Genomic DNA, 17965 nt, shown 5'->3' with positions numbered 1-17965 from the left:
TGAAACTTTAGTCAACATCATGACTTTTGAATGTGATACCCATCGAGATTACACAATCGATGAAACAAACCCCTTTTCATGCTTTATGATACTAATCTAATGCAAGTAATTGCAATACAAAAATAAGAGTTGAGCAAAAGCATAAAACTTGAATCAGAAAAACATCTTATTTCCTTTTACATTGAATAATTAATCATTGAACACTATTGTAAATCATTACATCACTGCTTTCTTGGAAAAATGGCAGTAATTTCATACAGACTATGTTCTCCCTAATCGATATAATAAGGAAAATTGTTACAATCAAAGCTAATTAACACCCCCAACCCCAAAAAAAAATAAAAATAAAAAATAGAAAAAACAAAACATGTAAGCAGGAAAAAAGAGAATATGCTCGAGTAACCAATTTGGAGGCTGCTGAGAAAAATGAGATTGACCTTTCAACTTACAGTAACTATGCCCAGAGGAGTGCATCGATGCCAATTTGCAAATTTGAAACTGGGCTGTCACCAAAATCCTGATCTATTGCTTGGTTGTCTCCCAATGAATCCACATATGGCTCCAACAGATCGGAAGATCTTTCTGACGGAATCCCATAACCTTTGAGAATACTAGAGGAAGCAGCACTAGCTGTTTCCCTTTCCAAAACAGCAACATAATTGTCTTCAAATTCAAAAACTAGATATTTATCCTTGCATGCTGCTTAAGGGCAGAGACAACCATAAGAAATTAGAGTTAAAAAAAAAAAAAAAAGACAGGAAACAAATGAGGGATGTTGCCGCTTACAATCAACAAGATGTGCTAGGTGACGGATGTTTTTTATTCGAGTTCCATTGAATTTCAAAACCTGCAATTTTTTTGTCTTAGTATACATATGCACGAACTGACATTGCCTGTCAAAGTTGTAAGTGGTAATTGGTAACTTACTTGCTGATTGCTCATATCCTCATATCCAATGTTCACTTCATTTGCCAAGACCTATCAATGTAGACAAAGGTAAGCAAAACTGAACTAAAACACCAGGTCCACAACTTAAATTCCCTAGAAGAATAGCAGTTCAATACAATGCAATTGGATATAAATCTTCCCAAGTAAAACGAAGAAATAGCCAGGATACAGAACCTATGCCTGTCCCATAAACCAATAAAAGAAGCAAAGCATAAAGAAGCATTAAGTTCTACTTGTACAATGTTGGATATAATTCAACATTGTTTCAACAATCCTGCCTATATTTGGAGAAGAAAGAAAGCATGAAGCTAACCTGTGATAAGACCACAATCTGCTCCCCTTTGAACTTTGCCAAGGAATAATGTGCCTTTGCCAGCAGTTTCAACTAACCACAAGAAAGAACAACTGATTAAACTTCAAACCAATGTTATGTGACTCTGGTCATAAAATATTAGTTGACAGTATAATTGTGGTTAGAAGTGTCCTTTATAAACAACTTACCCCTATAGAGTCTTCACACTCCTCACTGTAGATAAATAAATGCCGAAAAAAGCATTAGTTTGTTCTTAGAATTAATAGTCTTCCAAAAATAAAACATGTAGCCATGAAAAGGGAAAATGCATCTACAAATAGAATTTTGTGATGCCAGGAATGAAAACTAACGTACTCTATCAGGGGTTCCGAGAGTGGGGTAAACACAAAACCAGCAATTATTAGATAAGAAGGCTGATCTCCATCAATATGATAGGGAACCTATGTAAGGGCATAAGAAACCCAAATTAATTAGCATCACAACATGAAACTTACAAAAGTGACATAAATGCACTCCATCATTACATACATATAAACTTTCTGATGCATACCAAATGAACTCGTGGATTCAAAGCCACTTGCACTTTCATGAAGTTTCCTGCTCTAATAATGCCAAGTTCTGCCACATCACCAGCAAATCTGAATGAAAGAATCATTATTCACAATGACAAATATTATTAGGATGGCCTGAAAATGTCACAGCACTAAAATATGGATTTGGAGAAAAACTGCAGGAAAGAATCACTATGAATGTCATGGGCATGAAGAGACTAAAAAAAGGGAAAGTACTAGGCTGAGTATAATTCCTCAGTAGAGATTTAGGGCCCTTTACTTTTGACTAATGAGGTAGCGAAATGCAATGCGCTCATTTGTTCTGAACGGCACTGTTCCTTCACATCCTACTCGAACATCATCGAAGCTTACAATCACGTCCCCCTGGAAAAGAGAAAGTACAATTGCAGTTCCTAACATATGAAGACTCACATTGTTTGGTACACTATAGAGAGGAGGCCAAATCAGAAAAACTTATATTAAATTAATTTTTTTCTTCTATTGGTAGGCGAGTTGGTTTTGTCGGGTAGATAAAATTATGAAAAATTTCGAGAATGTTTGATAAAACAAACATATCTAAAAACAAGGATAATGCAGGAAAGATGCCCATGAATAAGAGGGAAATATGAGATGGATTATAAAATTCTAGTGCAAGGTGGACCAGACTAAATTAAAATGCCTCTTTATAATTATGCTTTGACACTAGAGCTAGCTTAAGAGCCTCTTTCATGTAACACTGTTTTCCCATTGACTTCTCTCCTAATATTGTTGCTTTTGATTTCACAGTCCTTTACCCCTTTCCCTGTAACAGCTTTCAGACTATCCAGAAAAATAAGATCAATATGATCAAAGATCTAATAAGCTGTATAAATTAAGAAGCACTAATGAACCAATGGTCCTTTTGAAGTGACTGCTTTAGAATGTAGAAGTGCAACTAAAGTGCAGCTAGTTCTGGAAGCTGCATATGACAAGCTTACCTCCTTTAAGACACTATGTGCATCAGAAGTAGGTTCAATTCTCCGTACCAGTACACCCTGCAAAAGCCAGATATCAAGAGGAACTGTGTGAGAAAACTAAACTAATTAGTAGATATAGAGCTACCAAGTTCACATGAGGATAAAAATAAGAATTAGTATTATGTTTGTGTTTGTGTTTGTGTCATATGTATCATGTGAAAAAAGTAGTTAATTTAATATTCAAACCAAACCTGAAAATTAAATACTAGACAAGGCAATTCATGCATTACATGATCTATACCCTTTTTTAGAAGTAAATAACATTACATGATCTATACACAACCGAAACAACTACATGTGAACACCTCAACTCTACTCTTTCATGTCAACAAAATTGCATAGAAAATCCCATTCATCACCTTGGCCATTTGCAATTCTTTGACCACAATGTTTATCAAATCCATTAATTATATATTGGATCTTTTTAACAGACATCGAACCTCTTCCTTTCCTCCTGTTTTGACATCCTCATTGGCATTTTCACTTTTTTTCTTAGCCTCCACTCTTTCCTTCACATATTCAACTCCTTCCATCCTATCATCTCCTGACAGCCCCCAGCCACCCCCCCACCCCCCCCGCGCGGGGTCCTCTTCCCTCCCTAAGTTACCCAACCAACTTCCCTGGGACCACCAGAAATGATCCTAGCTGATGCAAGACAGATTAGAGGATCTGTCAACAGTGTTTGTGGTGTAGTTCTTGTAAAGAGAATTTGAGAATTCAGGAACTTTAGAAAGTAGGGCTGAGGGTGAAGAATAATTAGACTTTTGGAAGAGAAGGAAAGGATTTATCTAAGATTGCAAAAGAGGTGAGAAGAAATTGATTTTGAATTTGTCCATAAGTTATGAACTGTATACAAAATAGTGCACGTGAACAGTAGCATGAACAAAACACATGAACAATTTCGAGAATAGTTACAGAACGCCAAAACCTTGCCTCAATAAAGCACTCGGTTTTTCTATGAATCAACTCTTCTCTTATTTGAGCACAATGACACACTCGTATAGATTATAGACTCTACTTTGAATAGTAAACAAGTTCCTAATTAAATTGGACCAAGCCCACACATAAAAACCCATAAGCTAAATAAGACTTACCTATAGACAAAATTAAACTCAATGCCCAAAATCAACAATTGCAAGTTACAAAAATACCCTTCACCCTCGAAAAACCAAATAAAATATAAGATAAAAATATTAATGACCTAATTAACTATCATGGATACTTATTCTCGGACCAAAAACAGTTCTTGTTTGGCTTTGCCTCAGGCTTCTAAAGAGGATACTTCTTCTCTAGCCATGCAATGTTTTGTGCCATCACTACCCCACCAAAAGGAAAGACTTTTAGTAGTAGGTATTAACTTTTCAGAACACAACCCTACAAATTTTTTGGTGTAAAATATTACAAAAACCATAAATAATGCAGACAACTTAAAATGCATACTGAAAGTCTAGCATATTCATAGCAGATGACATATCTACAAAATGTGTACAGATCTTTATATTACTCTTAACAGATTTAAGAAACTCCTCTAAACTAGGTAAAGACACATACCTCATTAGATTGTACTTTTAAGCATGCACGTAGGGCTGGATTCTCCAACTTTTGCAACAAGACGCCAAGACAAGGGAAACCTGGAAATTAAATTTTAAACTTTTTTGGCACATTTTCATGTATTACTTCTTTGAGTCTTTGAAATAAACTTGAGAAAAAAAGAGAGGGGTAAAATCAGTAATATGAAATAGATAAATAATAATAATTAACAGCACGTGTTACATGTGGATCACAGATTTTAAAGGCATTCATGCTACTGAGATCTACTACTACCATCACTCAGTTACATTTATCTTTGCTTCTGTCTAGTCTAGCACAAGCATTTGTGGTAAACATCATAAAGCAAAAATATGCAGACATTTGACCAAGTGTATAATGTCTATAACAAAAATACCTATGAAGAAACAACTTTACCATAATATGGCAAAGACAAGAAACATCAACTCTGGGTGGGGGAGAACAGAACACACGGGCCACTTATAAAGTGTAGAGGCTAAATCAGATTAGGAAGGAAAAATTCTTGTTTAAGGATAAAGTATAAAATTACAATTCATATATTGCTCTTACAACAATCCGATTGTCACTAAAGTTGAGAGGAATTGGAATAATCACTTTGAGGGTCATAAAATAAATTTACATCCCTAAAGTGATATGAGAGAAGTCTACGCTTTTGCTTTCTAGATGCTGTTGCACTATTAATCTTTGTTAAAATCCATACATTGATCTTGCAGAAAAGCACCCCAAATATGCCTCTTGTGTATATGCAAGTGAAGAAGAGATTCTCACCAGTGTATTTCCCATGCCTTTCATAGTCATTCAGAAAATGAGACACAACCGTAGTTGGAATTACATATCCAATATTCTCAGCCTCTTCAGATCTGTAAACCTAAAGGAAGTGTCTTGTAAAAAAACAATAGACCAGAAAAATAAGCATCTGGATATAAGAACAAGTGGTCTTTGCATAGACATGAGCAAAAGATATTACAAATTATCAGTCAACATAACTAAGAAAATGACTTGGCATGACAAGCATGTTGCATTCTGCCCAAGTTAGCAAGTGGAAGGAACATTACAATTAGAGATATGTATCCAAGGAATTTAAGCCCAACTAAACAATGAATTATTAACTTTGACAATGTGCCAGAAAATTTACCTGAAAAGCCACCCCAATGCACTCCCCCTGATCATTGAATGCAGGACCACCACTATTACCTAAAATCTAGCAAGTATAAGCAGTTGCTATCACAATGATATGGAATAATGTTTAGAATACCAAAAAGAGAAATGATATTCAGACAAAAAAAGAAGGGGGGAGTTGTAAAAATTGAGCTATTGAAATAACATCAATTGGAATGTTTCAACATGAAAGGATTACAGTTATAAATCTAAGTCTTCTACCAACCAGGATTTATTGCCGCATCAATTTGAATTCCCAACAAATCAGATGATCCATGTGCATATGATGTAACCTGATAATATAAAAATGGTAAGAAACTTGACATATAAACTATGTTCCAAGACAACATGACACTAGCATAATTGATGGCATCAAAAGTGACTAGAAATCAAACCTCTATACGTGATACTACTCCCTTTGTCACTGATATGGTGTCTCCTCCAAGGGGATATCCTACAACAGTTACTGCTTCCTGCTCAGAAAGCGGCATAAAGAGCAGTTTAAAATATTTTCCTAGAAGAGATGTTTACAGCAAGTACAAAGAAAATTTCCAAACTATGAATTAAAAATCTCAACAAAAAAAATTACATCTAGCTGGAAATTTTCACATTTTGATCATTTGAGCAAGTTAAATAACCTTGGCATAGGTGGTACAGAACCATGGCTCTAAGCAACTTTCAAATAAGAAATATGGAACTGTATTTAATCCCAGAATATTTTATGTCAATTATGGATTTGGTGGTCAGATATAGCTTCTAAAATCATGGAACAGATGTAACCTTTCTATAAGTTCAGAGGGGGCCATGAAGTAGATGCTAAATATTGGTTTTCAAAAAAAATTGTGATGTAATAAAGTTAACAGTTGTTTGGTTATACTACAGGAAATCATCCTTTCAATTAAGGTGAAGAACTCAACCCAATGCCTGTTGATTGATGAAAACTTCTTAATTGTGCAAATATTTATTCCTTAGCCACCTAGATTCATCAAGGTTATTACCACACTGATGGCTTTTCAAATCTTTGACTAAGGCAGTGCAAAATCACAGAGTGACCTAAATAGAAAAATAAAGAATAAGAAGTACATATGGTAGCATTCCTACAATAAAAAGGGGTAGTTTGGACCTGAAGACGTGGCAAGTGCCCAAAATTGAGTGGTTCTGCTCCTTCCCAAAATTCCTTACTTTCTACTGAAAGCAGAGCTATGTCACAATCAACACCCCTTGCTAAAACCTGTAAATAAGATCATTATGTATCAAGGTGAACAACTGAGGAAGCACTCAGTAAATTCCCAACAGTTATGCGATTGAAAATATCTTTTTATTTCATTTGCCAATGTGACAAGCAAATCATTTAAAGTTACATAAGTTCAAGCACATTTAAGTCCCTCAAAAATCACTAATAAAAAACATAGATCAAGCAACTTAGGAGTATAATACCATCTTACCAAAGTACAATAAGCACCATACCATCTTAAACAGAAAAACTCAAATAAAGCAACTCAGAAGCACTTAGCTTGAAATTTGTGAATTTAAAAGATTGGCAAGATTGAGTTAAACACTAGGACCACAAGTTTGATCTTGAATATGCCAGTCAAAGCACAACCATCTAAAAAAGGTTAATGGCTCTATATTGCCAAAAAATTAGCCAAAAGATCAGCTGTAAAAAAAATACTCATTGTGTTATTAAAGACAATTTTCATTCAAGAACATTCTACCCAATGTAATTCATTGCTTAGTTCAGTGTTCGTCTTTCATCTTTTCTTTTGACAATAAGCATCAATCCCAATGATTGTGCTTGACTTTAGTGCCTTTTGCTTTGACCCAACAATATAATTTTAAGAACCAAAATCCTTTTGATGAAATTGTAGGCGAGTGACCCATAAAACAAGCCACCAACACTCACATCCCTGGAATCCATTTTACTTCCAAGGAGTCCATTTATGCTCACTGTTGTACCAAACATAATACACCAATTCACAATGTTTAAGGACGCTAGAAACCATAAAGGTAATTTCTGAAGGAGCATACCTTAGCAACATATTTTGTATCATCTCCCCTTCTCTTCACTTTTACCTAAGATCATTGAAGAAATAGATAATGACATCATTGAATTCAGGAAACTTATACCAGAGCTTACATGGTAAATTAATCGAAAGATTAAAATAAAATAAATATATGAAATTTGACACAAAGTACTAAAAGTTTAAGATTAACAATGGAACTTGCTGATTTCTCGGCTAGTTGGTAAACTTAAGTATTTCAAGTTCCAAGGATCTAGCTCACAGTGAGAAATTGGGGCTCAGTAGGCAAGGTGCTGCATGTTTAGAATTGAATCCTCTCTACCTATTTCTAATGATAACAGGCAATAGCAGCTCCATATGCAAGGCACTGCATCCATTGTTTTAATATGAATTTTTTAAAGTTTAGACTAGTGATTTTTTAATAAGTAAAATTAATTCATTAAAAACGCACTACAAGGGCACAACCCATGTACACGAAATTCATTAATTAACAATGACAATTACAAAGATCTAGCATCTCACGAAGATTGAAAAAGGAAAACTTCCCTGAAGCATTCATACTCAAATAGAACTTGGTATATTTGGCAAATCAAATATATGGTCTAATAACAAACCATTCTAATTAGTTGCTGCAGAATGAAAGTTTCAGATCTAAGATTGAGAGTTCACACTGTTCAAAGCATAGCATTTCTCTTACTCCAAATACTCTAAAATGATAGTTAAGGCTAGTGATTTATGTACGACTGGTTTCAGGGCTATCATAATGTCCAGTTTTGACATCTTAGTACAATACCTGTGTATCATGTTCAACACAATGTGCATTTGTCAGAAGTTTCCCATCCCCGATCATAAAAGCACTGCATTTAAAAAATAAAAAAAAAATAAAAACTTATGAATTAATGAAACACGTTTTAATGATGGGCACAATGAATGCGCCACAAAAGTAACCACCTTCAACTCATTGAAAGTTTTTGAAAGATATTTCTACATTTTTCTGGAACAATTAATAGCTATATATTTTAAAACTTGCCTTCCAGTACTTGTAAACTGTCTTTGTTTTTGCCAAGGAAGGGAATAATCTGGGGCAGTATGGGTGCAGTAAACCTAAGCAAATGACATAGAACTAATAAGCAGAAAATAAATAAAACACAATTATGGGCAGATACTTCAAATGTTGAGATATAATTTTTTATTTATTAGCTAACTTACATATGCACCCAGTGGGTCTTGAACCCACAACCTCACCCTCCACCAAGCAGTTGCAAGGGAAGGGAGTGCCAATTGAGCTAAAGCTCATTGGAAAAACTTACAGCTCATGATTAATGAATTTCACAAATAATAAATTGAGTTTGTCTACACAGAGAGGAATTTGGACATCCATTAATTGCTCCTCTGAAAAGATATAACAGTGAGCCTCCACCCCACCGCAACAACATACAAAGAGTTAATAATATATCTTGACCAATTTAAAGCAGGAGCAATTTCTCTTAGAAATAGCTCAGGTAACATTCTTCAGTCATATTTGGAACATCATATAGCTGTTTTGACTAGAATGAGCGATGGGCTGTACACTTTTTTTTTTTTTTTTTTCAATAAGTAACTGTGCACTATTGGGACTCCCTAGAGCCAAAGAAGTGATGATAGCTTTATTGATTATCCCCAATATCCAATAAGCAATTTTTTTAGAAGAATGTAGAATATAAGTGTCAAAAGTATAGAGACAGGTGCATTTATCACAAGCCATGGGACACCAGATCAGGTTATTATGGTACTCCAAATCCGCATGAGCTTTGCATTAAGCATACACAATGTGAGCAAGGAAGTTACCACAATTAACTTGAACTACTCCAAACATAAATATGTGAAGGTACTTTTCATGGAAAGCTGGAAAAGTTCAAGAAAAGTGGGATGTAAGATGTCTAGCTCCATTATCATTTATCAGAGTAAATGAGTTGAAAAAAATTATTGAAAACTTTTACCTTCACAACAGCATTAAGAAAAGCTGCCTCTTGAAGATTCCCAGGTTGAACCTGAAACCAGTGCAATCAACTTGTATGATAAAATAGTGGAAAGATAAGATCAAGAATAAACTTGTTCAAATTGATTTGTAGAGGTTATAAAGTATACAAGAAAAAAATACAATAGAACAAGTGAATTTACAAAGCTTCTAATATATTATATAAGTAGGATCAATAGCTGTAGAAGCTGCAAACTAATAGATCCTGAGAACCAAGTTTTCTTAGTAAAGGCTCTTCGCAAGGAAAGGGATGCTTATAACATTAATTTCCTAACACTAGAAAATGCCAGGATGACATTTCATACACAAACAATATCAAACAACATGTCAGGTCATTAAGACAACCTTCTCCTAGAAAACTTTGTAGGAATCCTAAAGCCAAAATACATAACAATCTCCAGTAAAAATCAAGGGCTAGAGACTGTACCTGCTGCTCCTTCATATCAAACAGAATTTCCTTATTGTCTTTTCTTTGCGTGCCAAATGATTTAAAAGCTGATGATTGAAAACGTCCCACATTCCCTTTACCGCTATTTCCATCAGCATATGAACAAGGCCTTTCATCACTTGATCTTCTCGGTGTCTTCTTTTGGGGAACAGCCTCTTTCTGCATATAGTAAACCAAGATTCTAAAATTTAAACACAAAGGTGACTTTGAACTAACATTTGAATATATAGATCACAACATAAATGACACTAGCACAGAGGTTTCAACAATTCTTCTCTCCCTCATTTCCTCTTTACACTCTCTTGCAATAGGCATAAGAGATACAAAGGTCTTCAAGCTTTAAAATTTGGTTGAACCACATATTCTAAACACTTGAACCCTTTTTTTTTTTTGATAGGTAATCAAAAAACTATTATTAATGAGAAAAAAAAAAGGAAAAGTACAAGTTGTTCATGATGATGAACAACAAGAAATAATAGAACAAATAGCATAGCAAAACGAGTAATTAGGAAACTAAGCTAAGGGAAGACATAAACTCTGAGAGAGAAGAACAATCAGTAAAACCTCAACAACGAGACCACTCCAAAAGACTACATTGGTATAAAACCTTTAACTCATCCAACATCTTCTCATTATCCTCAAAGGAACAACGATTTCGTTCCAACCACATAATCCACATGAAGTTCCTTGGAACCAAATTCCAAATGTCCGAATTATGTTTCCCAAGCCACTGATGCCAACAAGATAACAAACCCGCCACTGATCCTGGCATAACCCAATGAATACCAAAAGCCTGAAGTGTAAAAGTCCAAAGGGAATGAGAAACAGGACAATAAAGAAGAAGGTGGTCCACCGACTCCCCATCACAACAACACATACAACACCAAGTAGCCAACGGGCGACCCCTAAGCATTAGATTATCCAAAGTGAGGATCCGACCATGTTTAGCAGTCCACAAAAAGAATGCCACTTGCCTAGGAATCTTTGGTTTCCAAACACCCTTCCAAGGAAACAAAGAATTCGAAGCACCCCAAATCGCATGGTAATAAGATCGGGTGTCAAACTTACCATCACCTTTAACCACCAACAAAGAGTGTCACTCCTATCACCCCGAGGAATACGAGTTTGGATAAGCTGGAATAGGGAATAAGATGCATCTAGCTCCCAATCTTCAAAAGCTTTATAAAACCTTAAATCCCATACTCTAACAGTACCCCCTTCTGGAATCCACAAAACCTCAGAGATACAAGCATCCTTGACCACTAAACACACATAGAGCTCAGGGTATTATCACCAATCCACCTATCGTGCCAAAAGCATATACGAGTGCCTTCACCCACTACAAAAGACAGATGCTTAGAGAAGCTCTCCCACCCTCCATTAATGCTTCTCCATAGGCCACACCCATGAGTCCTCCTGCACACTTTAGTACACCACCCCCCTTGACCCTCACCATATTTTGTGGAGATAACTCGCCGCCGAAGATGGGTAACTTCATGACCATATCTCCACAACCATTTTCCTAATAAAGCTTGATTAAAAGACACCACGCTTCTTATCCCCAAACCACCCATCTCGACGGGTAAACACCACACTTCTTATCCCCTTGACCCTCACCATATTTAAGGTTAAATTTTCTCTCAATGTTATCTTCCTAATGTCAATGTCCAGCACTTTCTTTTTTTTCTTCTGAACAACAGTTCTGAATTCCTCAAATGTGCTTTTTAATGGGGTAGCATCTTTAACTTATATATCACCAAGTCATTTTAAAAGAAAATATATTTAACTAACAAGTATTTCAGTATTAATCTAAGGAGAAACTAGGATAGTTGCCTTATCAATCTTGATAGGATCTTGCCCATTTTCTCCCATATAGGTGAAATTTTTAAACAATTTAGGATCTCCATTCTTCAAAAGGTTAAAGGTTCTTGTATAAGAGATAAAACAATAAGAACAACAGCAACAACACCTTAGTCCCAACATTCTAAGGTCAACCATGACTCTTCAACTGTCAGTCACATTCTATCCTATTCATAATTATACTCTTATCACTTGTTTTTATTTTTATTTTATTTTATTTTATGAACTGGAAAATTTTATTCAAAAGCAAAACTAATTATCACTTGTTTAATTAACATATCAAATTTTTACTACTTCTATTAATGTTATTCAAATAATAATTTTAACATATTTTGTACTAAAAAAATTGGCCTATTTTTGCCCATGTATGCACTTCCATCCACCATTCAAATTCAAGTTACTAAAAAAAATTTCATGCCATTTTACTCTAGTAATTTGATCCAAATTTAGAGACATTAATGCTCTAGGGACACAACATTTTTCAAAAATGTTAACATGACCTATCACCAACTGACATCACATTTTTATGGATTTTACTAACGTATGCCCTTAAGGCATCCATTAATAAACTATTGTAGGAAACTTTTTATGAAAAAATGAAAAAGTGACTAACCCTTTTTTATAGCTTTTTCAAATTCCCATAAAAAGTTTCTTAAAATGAATTATTAATATAATGACATTTTTTTTATACAAGTACACAGACTTTTTTAATGCATGATTAATCACAAGAAGCCATGTCAGAGTAGTAAAAAAGTTGTGAAAAATGTACCCCTAGTCTTACTGATTTAGAAATTACCTATCTATACTATTTTGTTTTAGAGATATATTTGAACAGCTCCAATCTTCAAGTAGTCTCATCAACATATACAATGTCATACACTCTTTCTACATACCATACACATTGACACTATAAATAAACCAACACAAAATTTGAAAACAACAATAATAAATTAACACTTGCATTACTTCAATAATGTCATTCTACATGGCCTAAGTGCAGAGAAAACAGAGTCATTGACATGAATGTATTGGGGAGAAAGAGAGGGAGGTAGGGTTTTACTTCTCTGTGGGAGCGGGAGCCATTTTTGGGATTCGAAGAAGTGCGGCTGTGGCTGTGGCTGTGATTGGAAGAGATGGAGCCAATGGATGTGCGCGACGTGGAGAAGCGGTGTTGGGAGGCGGCGGCGGCGGCAAGAGAGTAACGGGATTTAACGGTGGAGCTCAGCGCAGAGAAGCAGCAGATCGCAACTGTAACGGCCATTTTTAACTGAAAAAATATGAAGCTCGGAGCTCCTACAAACTGAAAACAAAGACTGAAACTTTTAAAAGTACTTTCAATTTTTCCTTATCCTCTAGTTGGTTGGTACTGAAAGTGGATTAGGTCACTGCTTTTTGATCAATTGGGCCAAAAAAGAAGCCCATTTGGAATAAACAGGTAGGAGTGGGCTTAGCCCAAGCCCAATTTAAAATCATACGGACCTTTTACCCCGCCCCGGGTTGTTTACATTACGTAGACTTAACGATTGGGACGTAGGCTTTATTGTTGTTGTTGTAGTAGTATTAAGTAGACAAATAGAGTTTCTAGAAATCGATCAAGAGTCCTCCCTGTGCAATGGGCTAGAACTAGAAGTGCCATTCGAGCTGTGAAGCTTTTCAATGGGACGAAGTCTCTGTTAGTTCAAGAAAATAAAGCATTGCTATAAGATTGAACGGTGTTTATTGAGTAGAAAACAAAGTTTAAAAAGAGGGAGAGAACTATCTTTTGCTGCAGCCCATAAACCCAACCGGGCTCCTAGTGGTATTGAAATATAAAGCATACATTAATTGGGCCTGAAGTGAGTCCTGTTTAAGCAAGTACTAAGCCCTGGTTGAATCCTATGCATATAATTAGCTTTTTGCTTCCGACTACCAAAAAAAAAAAGTTTGTTTTCCTTCTAATTGCCTATTGCCTATTGCCTCACCAAAGAATGCAGACAGCCAGAGAAGAAAATAGAAATTTGGGTTCAATAGCAGGATTAAAACGTACTGGATTAACTAACCTCCAGTATTTTTTTTAAAAGAATCTCTTTTTATTTTAATAAGAGATTGTCACATCATTTACTAACTAAATAAAATGTGAAAATTAAAACTCACTACTACTTGCCATTTTATATATATATATATATATATATATTTTTTTTTTTTTAAAAACATGTCCACTTAAAAAAGTATCGGAAGTAAACCAAACCCAAAATGCACAACCTTCTCACCTTGAATTGAAGAATAATAAATTATCCTGTTGTACTTAATTACTTGTTTAGTTGTTTATGCATAATTTACAAATAGCAACTGATCATGCATAACTTGTAACTTCTTACATCTTAATATAGTTAATGAGTTGCAAATAGCAGTATGGTTTAATGGCACTGTCCAATTCTTTCAATAAGGTGAACTTGGACTTGAATCTTCCACTCTCACTTATTATAAGAAAAAGGGAAAAACAAAATGTATAATTCTTATCTTGATTTCATTGACCTTAATTATGCCACGATTCATGAGATCAATTTTACGAGCAAGAATACAAATTTATGAGTTATGACATGTCTGAGCCATCAAATTGACAACCAGTAACCGCTCTTTCATGCATAAACTTTATTGTCTTTTAACAACATATAGAAATCATCTATTTCACCAACTGCAATATGTCATATATCTGATTTAGTTACATTCTAAACTTTATTTATTTTACGAGAAAAGTATAAAGAATATGTGGTAAATTATGATTGGTAGAGTATAAAATGAGATAGATTTTATGCTTTAATCTATATATTACTAAAAGTTGAAGCATAGCATTTAATATTGCTATGCTCAAGTTGAGCCACATCAACAGCTATGTCATTACTTTTTTTTTTTTTTTTTTTGAATTTGTCCTACAATTTAGAAATAGTTTTTCTAAATTTAAAAATCCTAATAAAAAGAAAATAATTTCCAACCCTATCTCTTTCACGGTTACAATTTTAGACGGCAACCATTTTTGTATTTCACGGTTAGTAACCCTTTTTGTTCCAGGGTTACAATCTCAAGTGGCAACCCTTCAGCTTCCGAATGCTAAAGTTTGGCTTTCTAACTCCTTCGTCTCTTCCTCTCCTCACACTATATTAATATTGGAAATCTATATCTATCTATATATAATATAAAACACCACTCCTTATTGTACCAGCTACGTTTACATTTAAAACAATTAAAAACAAGTGACCTTTCATTACTGGTTTAAACGTTTTGATATTCTTAGTAACATTGGTGGTTAGTAGCCTATGTTAATTTAAAGAAACAATGTTCTGATTCATTAGAACGTTCTGAATCTTGGGTAGTATTTACAAACCCGTTTCACATTCCTAACCATAAAATTACTATATATATATATATATAAAATCCTAGCAGTTTACAGATATCTTTTCTTTTTTTCTCTATATGCTCCTCTCTTTGTTTCTCTTTCTCACTCTCTTCTGAAAGCCTTCTTCTCTCTAGGCTGCCTTATGATACCTCTTAAAGAACAAACCATTCTGGATTAATGGGAAAGTCCCTCTCCAGTTTCTGCACATCCAAGGGAGTGTTGCCCCAAAATTTCCCAGTTCAATTTCTAATAGTGGTTTTTGTTCTTATATTATTGCAATTTTAATGTGGTTTCCTTCCCTTTGTAAATTTGGATTTTTGTTTAAGGTTTTTGTGTAGGCACTGATTTGTGAGCATTTGATTTACAGATAAATTTAAAATTCAAAAGGAATTTTTTTTTATAATAATTTTTATTGGGTTCCATTAGGGATTTCAAGTGTATTTGAAAGTTTAGAGAAAACTAAGAAATATGTACGTTTTTTTTATGATTCATTTATGGTGGCTTTGTGCATTAACATTAAAGTTTGGGAATTTCTCTACAAATTTAAAAGTTTTCATTGAGAATGAATTTGGGTCTAATTTAGAGGTGGCTTGGTGTTCTTGAGCGTAAATTTGGAAATGAATTGTGGGTATGTGAATGTGAGGTCATAGCTTGGAGATTTTTACTGATTTGCTTGAGTATCGGTTGTGGGATTGAAATTGAACTTGGACTTGGTCCTAGCCATTTGGTATATAATTTTGAAAGACAATTTTAGGCTTTGTGAATTAGAGGGGTTGATGTAATACAAAGATGCAGAGATAATAGAGTGTGCAACTGAATGGGCAATCTTAATTGATTTCCTTACTCCCTGCAGAAATATACTCCTAGGGCAATCTTAATTGAGGCTAAATTACTTGAAATAGAGATCATGTCTATTGATGAAATAGAGAAGCAGAAGCAAAGCAGAAAAAAGTACTATTATAACGGTTAGCCTTTTCCATTGGTCACCATCACTATTGTGCAAGCATATAAATCCTCTTGAAGCCAACATTTTATGGCTTTTCATGCTTAGCAATTCTTCTTTTGATGTAAATAGTGAAGATCAAAATCTTATTGCTTCTAATAGGAGGTATCAACATTTTTCTAATTTGTAGATTCCACTATTCTAAATATTCTTTAGGTATTGGAAATATTGATTTCCTCTATTGCAGCGCCTCTAGATTAACCAAGTTCTATTTCTTGGTTATATCTGCTAGGTGTTCGACAAAATGCCTCTAAGAGCAACTGGTTTTACATGACATTTTTGCACTTATGTTAGTTTACAAGCCTATACAGGTGTTGGGATTATAGTATAGATTAACTGTCATGAACTATTTGATGATGACCTACTAAGTTCTATATTTATGTTTATTTACTTTTATTTATCACAATAATCATAAATATCTTAGACATTGTACCTAAGGTGTGCATTTCTGAATCATGCAGACTAGGGATATGTTGTCTTGGTTTTGAATAGTGGAAATATAATTGTTTGGACTATCTAATGTGTTCATTCGCACACCTTTTGATTTATGTTTGGATTGTGCATTCTTGGTTTTATGCTACATTCTAATTTTAGAAATTTTCTCGAAATTAATAACTTTTAAGATTTTTTTTCCAATTTGTGGGTTATTCGTTTATTAATAGATATAAATCACGTCAGATGTCAAAACTCATGTACAAATTAGTCCTCAAATCTCAATTGATTACATCCAAAATGTAATTCCTCATTATTCAAGTTGGCTTGGGCTGGCTATATATATATATTTGGATTTAGAAAAACGCAAAGGTGTTTAGTGGCAAAGTATTGTTAGGGGAAGCTATGTTGTATCTATTCAATTGTAAAGTGTTTAGTTCGTCATGGGCATAATTTTTGGTTTGATTCAAGTTGTAGTAATTTTAATACTATTTTATCCAAAAGTTTTTCTCTTTCCAAGGTTCTGTTTTCTTTGTATATCAAGTCAAGTTTTTCTCTTTATGATGTTAGGCATAAAGAAAATGGCAAGTTAAATTCTACTACAAGTCTCTAATATGCCAATAGACCTTCACATCGCTATGCTTTCTATTACTAACTTCACTAACGTAACAGAGCTGTTTGGAAGTAATCTTTAAGGGACAAAGTATAGCTACAAAATTGATTGTAGCGTTAGACTACAAACTCACTCAATATCTTTTTATTGGAGGTGAATTTTGAAAAATCCACCATTGGATTACGTCTTCTTTTTATATCCTCCATGTTTAAAAAATTTCAAGAAAATTTCAAGAAAATTAAAGATCAATAGCTATGTCATCAATAAATTTTTAAATTGCAAGTTTTTGTAATTTAAAATTATGCATAAAATATAAGATTATAGATTATATAGTAAATAATATCCGATTAACACGAAAATTGACATGTGTATTAAGAGCATAAAGAACATGTAATTCAACGGTTAGATTTTCAAAATATGTAGTAATATTTATTTTATTGAGTGAGTTTGTAGCCTAAAGCTACAACCAATTTTGTAGCTAAACTTTATCCATCTTTAAGTTATGATATGATGAGTGGAATCCTATTTTACATTCAAAAATATTTTTTGGCCACTCTTCACACACATCATTTGATCAACATGAACTAAAATTCTTGCTTGCTTAGCGTTGATTTCATTGACTACAACCATAAAAAAAAGGACA

The 17965-nt window shown here is 34.1% G+C and overlaps 1 protein-coding gene across 3 annotated transcripts; it reads right to left on the bottom strand.

Moving 5' to 3' along the window:
• Positions 1-144: 144 nt before the first annotated feature.
• Positions 145-13232, bottom strand: LOC115971259 (protease Do-like 2, chloroplastic). Of its 3 annotated transcripts, none has more exons than XM_031091059.1 (21): positions 12962-13232; positions 10021-10200; positions 9556-9606; positions 8607-8680; positions 8370-8433; positions 7584-7628; positions 6679-6786; positions 5951-6028; positions 5782-5848; positions 5533-5591; positions 5166-5265; positions 4380-4459; positions 2790-2846; positions 2093-2196; positions 1812-1899; positions 1616-1701; positions 1450-1474; positions 1262-1333; positions 928-978; positions 787-847; positions 145-702 (listed from the first exon to the last, which is right to left on the bottom strand). In XM_031091059.1, the coding sequence occupies exons 1-21, from the start codon at positions 13160-13162 to the stop codon at positions 455-457; spliced, it is 1899 nt and encodes a 632-aa protein (XP_030946919.1). In that variant the 5' UTR covers positions 13163-13232; the 3' UTR covers positions 145-454. The 3 variants fall into 3 exon arrangements, with proteins under 3 accessions (XP_030946919.1, XP_030946920.1, XP_030946921.1); XM_031091060.1 differs by having other exon boundaries at positions 145-699; XM_031091061.1 differs by lacking the exon at positions 7584-7628.
• Positions 13233-17965: the final 4733 nt, after the last annotated feature.

This window comes from Quercus lobata, chromosome 12 (assembly GCF_001633185.2).
Source record: "Quercus lobata isolate SW786 chromosome 12, ValleyOak3.0 Primary Assembly, whole genome shotgun sequence".
NCBI lineage: Eukaryota > Viridiplantae > Streptophyta > Magnoliopsida > Fagales > Fagaceae > Quercus > Quercus lobata.
The sequence above is the reverse complement of the archived record's forward strand: the minus strand, read 5'-3'. Positions and strand labels throughout refer to the sequence as shown.